This window comes from Nicotiana attenuata, chromosome 10, assembly GCF_001879085.1.
Source record: "Nicotiana attenuata strain UT chromosome 10, NIATTr2, whole genome shotgun sequence".
NCBI lineage: Eukaryota > Viridiplantae > Streptophyta > Magnoliopsida > Solanales > Solanaceae > Nicotiana > Nicotiana attenuata.
The window spans coordinates 32,814,159-32,817,139 of record NC_031998.1 but is presented as its reverse complement, the minus strand read 5'-3'; the positions used below and the strand labels follow the sequence as shown (position 1 = coordinate 32,817,139).

The 2,981-nt window shown below is 49.4% G+C and overlaps 1 protein-coding gene across 1 annotated transcript; it reads left to right on the top strand.

Annotated features, from left to right (window-relative positions):
- LOC109233955 (RNA-directed DNA polymerase homolog) lies at positions 2,129 to 2,551 on the top strand. Its single transcript, XM_019399796.1, has one exon. It carries the CDS (start codon positions 2,129 to 2,131, stop codon positions 2,549 to 2,551), a length of 423 nt encoding a protein of 140 aa, XP_019255341.1.

The following is a 2,981-nucleotide window of genomic DNA, read 5'->3' as shown; positions in this document are numbered from 1 at the left end:
AAATTGCCCACTTGTCATATCCACTATCCCCACGATCACAACTTCTCAACAATCTTCCCTTCTTAGATCCAACAATGAACACCCACTCAAAACTCATGATGCCCAATATTATCCCTTAGAGGTTATCCACAAGGTCCCTAACTCATACCATCATAGCCCTCGGAATGAGCCTCATGTTGAAAATGAAAAGTTCACAGGAAAGGAAGGGCGAGAGGAGATATCCAGGAAGCTGAAAGGTATACAACAGTCCTTAATGAGCATGCAAGGGATGGGAAATCAGATTAACATGTCTTACAATGACTTGTGTATGTTCCCTGATGTTCATCTGCCCGCGGGGTTTAAAGTGCCAAAGTCTAACTTGTATAATGGACGTGGAGATCCGGTAGCCCATCTGAGGGGTTATTGCAGTGAAATGAGAAGTGTTGGCGGAAAAGATGATTTGTTGATGGCGTATTTCAGTGAGAGCCTGACTGGGGCAGCCTTGGAATGGCATACACGTCAAGATGTCAGTAAGTGGCATACATGGCATGACATGGCTCAAGATTTTGTTCGACACTTTCAATACAATACAGACATTACCTCAGACCGCCCCTCCCTATCTAAGATGNACGTACCGCAGCTCACAGGGAGGAGCACGTCGTCAGTTCGAGTGGTTGGTTCAGGGGGACATGTCTGTGACCCAGTACGAGTTGAGATTCACGCAGCTAGCTCGGCATGCCACTTGGATGATCCCGACAGATCGGGAAAGGATTAGGAGGTTCGTGGATGGCCTTAACTATTCACTCCGCATTTTGATGACCAGAGAGAGGGTTATGGGTGCCTCGTTTGAGGAGGTAGTTGACATGGCTCGAGAGATTGAGACGGTTCGCCGTCGGGAGCGTGAGGAGAGGGAGGCAAAGAGGCCTCGAGGTTCAGGTAGTTTCAGTGGTGCTCCGTCTAGGGGCCAGTTCCAGCGTGGTAGAGGCCGTTCCTTCAGGCCTCCTCAGTCAGGTCGTCCAGAGTAGAGTGGGGCCTCTTCATGCCGTGGTCATCAGGGATTTCAGCAGAGACTTCACTTAGTGCCCTTCCAGCTCAGAGCTCTACACCTGCCTCTTCAGCCCAGGGTTCTTCAGCAGTGAGGGGTTTCCATCAGTCCCCTTCTCCAGCGCCGGGTAGTTGCTACGAGTGCGGTGAGTTCGATCATATGGGGAGACAATGTCCTCGGCGTCGTGGTAGTCAGTCTCAACAGAGGGATCAGCCCTCATCTTCTGCTTCTGTTTCATCAGCACCCGCCCAGTCAGCTAGGGGTGGAGGCCAGGTAGCCAGGGGCCGCCCCAGGGGTGGAGGCTGGACTGGCGGTGGTCAGGCTCAATTCTATGCTCTTCCAGACAGGAAGGACGCCATTGCCTCAGATGCTGTTATCACAGGTATTATCTCAGTCTGCCACAGAGATGCCTTTGTCTTATTTGATCCCGGATCTACCTATTCCTATGTATCTTCATATTTTGTTCATCACCTGGGTACTACCCGAGGTTGTCTTGCTTTGCCTGTGCACGTATCTACCCCGGTGGGTGATTACCAATCCTGTTTAGTGACTATTGGGGGTCTGGAGACCCGAGTTGACTTATTGCTGTTGAGCATGGTTGATTTTGATATTATTCTGGGTATGGATTGGTTATCTCCGTACCATGCTATTCTGGACTGTCATGCTAAGACAGTTACGTTGGCTATTCCGGGTATTCCGAGGATTGAGTGGCGTGGTACGACTGATTATGTTCCCAGCAGGGTGATTTCTTTTCTAAAGGCCCAGCGGATGGTTGGGAAAGGTTGTCTATCTTATTTGGCTTTCGTGAGAGATATTGGAGCTGAGACTCCTAGTCTTGATTCCGTCCCCGTCGTGAGGGACTTCCCTGATGTGTTTCCAGCAGACCTGCCGGGCATGCCACCGGACAGGGATATTGATTTTGGTATTGATCTGGTGCCGGGCACTAAGCCCATTTCTATTCCTCTGTATCGCATGGCACCAGCAGAGTTGAAAGAACTAAAGGACCAACTTCAGGAACTCCTAGATAAGGGGTTTATTCGTCCTAGTGTGTCACCGTGGGGTGCACCGGTTCTATTTGTAAAGAAGAAAGATGGCACAATGAGGATGTGCATTGATTACAGACAGTTGAACAAGGTGACAGTGAAGAACAAGTATCCACTACCTCGTATTGATGATTTGTTTGACCAGCTCCAGGGGGCAAGGGTATTCTCGAAGATTGATCTCCGTTCAGGCTATCACCAGCTGAAGATCAGGGATTCAGATATTATGAAGACTGCCTTCAGAACTAGATATGGGCACTATGAGTTCCTGGTTATGTCTTTTGGGCTGACTAATGCCCCAACCGCGTTCATGCACTTGATGAACAGCGTATTTCGGCCGTATCTGGATTCATTTGTTATCGTTTTTATTGATGATATCCTAGAGTACTCGCGTAGCCAGGAGGAGCATGCTCAGCACTTGAGAGTGGTGTTACAGAGGTTGAGGGAGGAGAAACTTTATGCAAAGTTCTCCAAATGTGAGTTTTAGCTTGGGTCTGTAGCTTTTCTGGGACACGTGGTGTCCAGTGATGGTATTCAAGTTGATCCAAAGAAGGTAGAGGCGGTGCAGAGTTGGCCCAGACCGTCCTCAGCCACGGAGATTCGAAGTTTCCTCGGTTTGGCAGGTTATTATCGCCGGTTCGTCCAGGGTTTTTCCTCTATTGCTTCGCCCTTGACTAAGTTGACGCAGAAGGGTGCACCATTCGTATGGTCGGACGAGTGCGAGGAGAGCTTTCAGAAGCTCAAGACAGCTTTGACCACAGCTCCAGTGTTAGTTTTGCCATCCGCCTCAGGTTCTTACACTGTATATTGTGATGCTTCAAGAGTTGGGATCGGATGTGTGTTGATGCAGGAGGGTAGAGTTATTCCATATGCTTCTCGTCGGTTGAAGCCTCATGAGCAGAACTACCCCGTACATG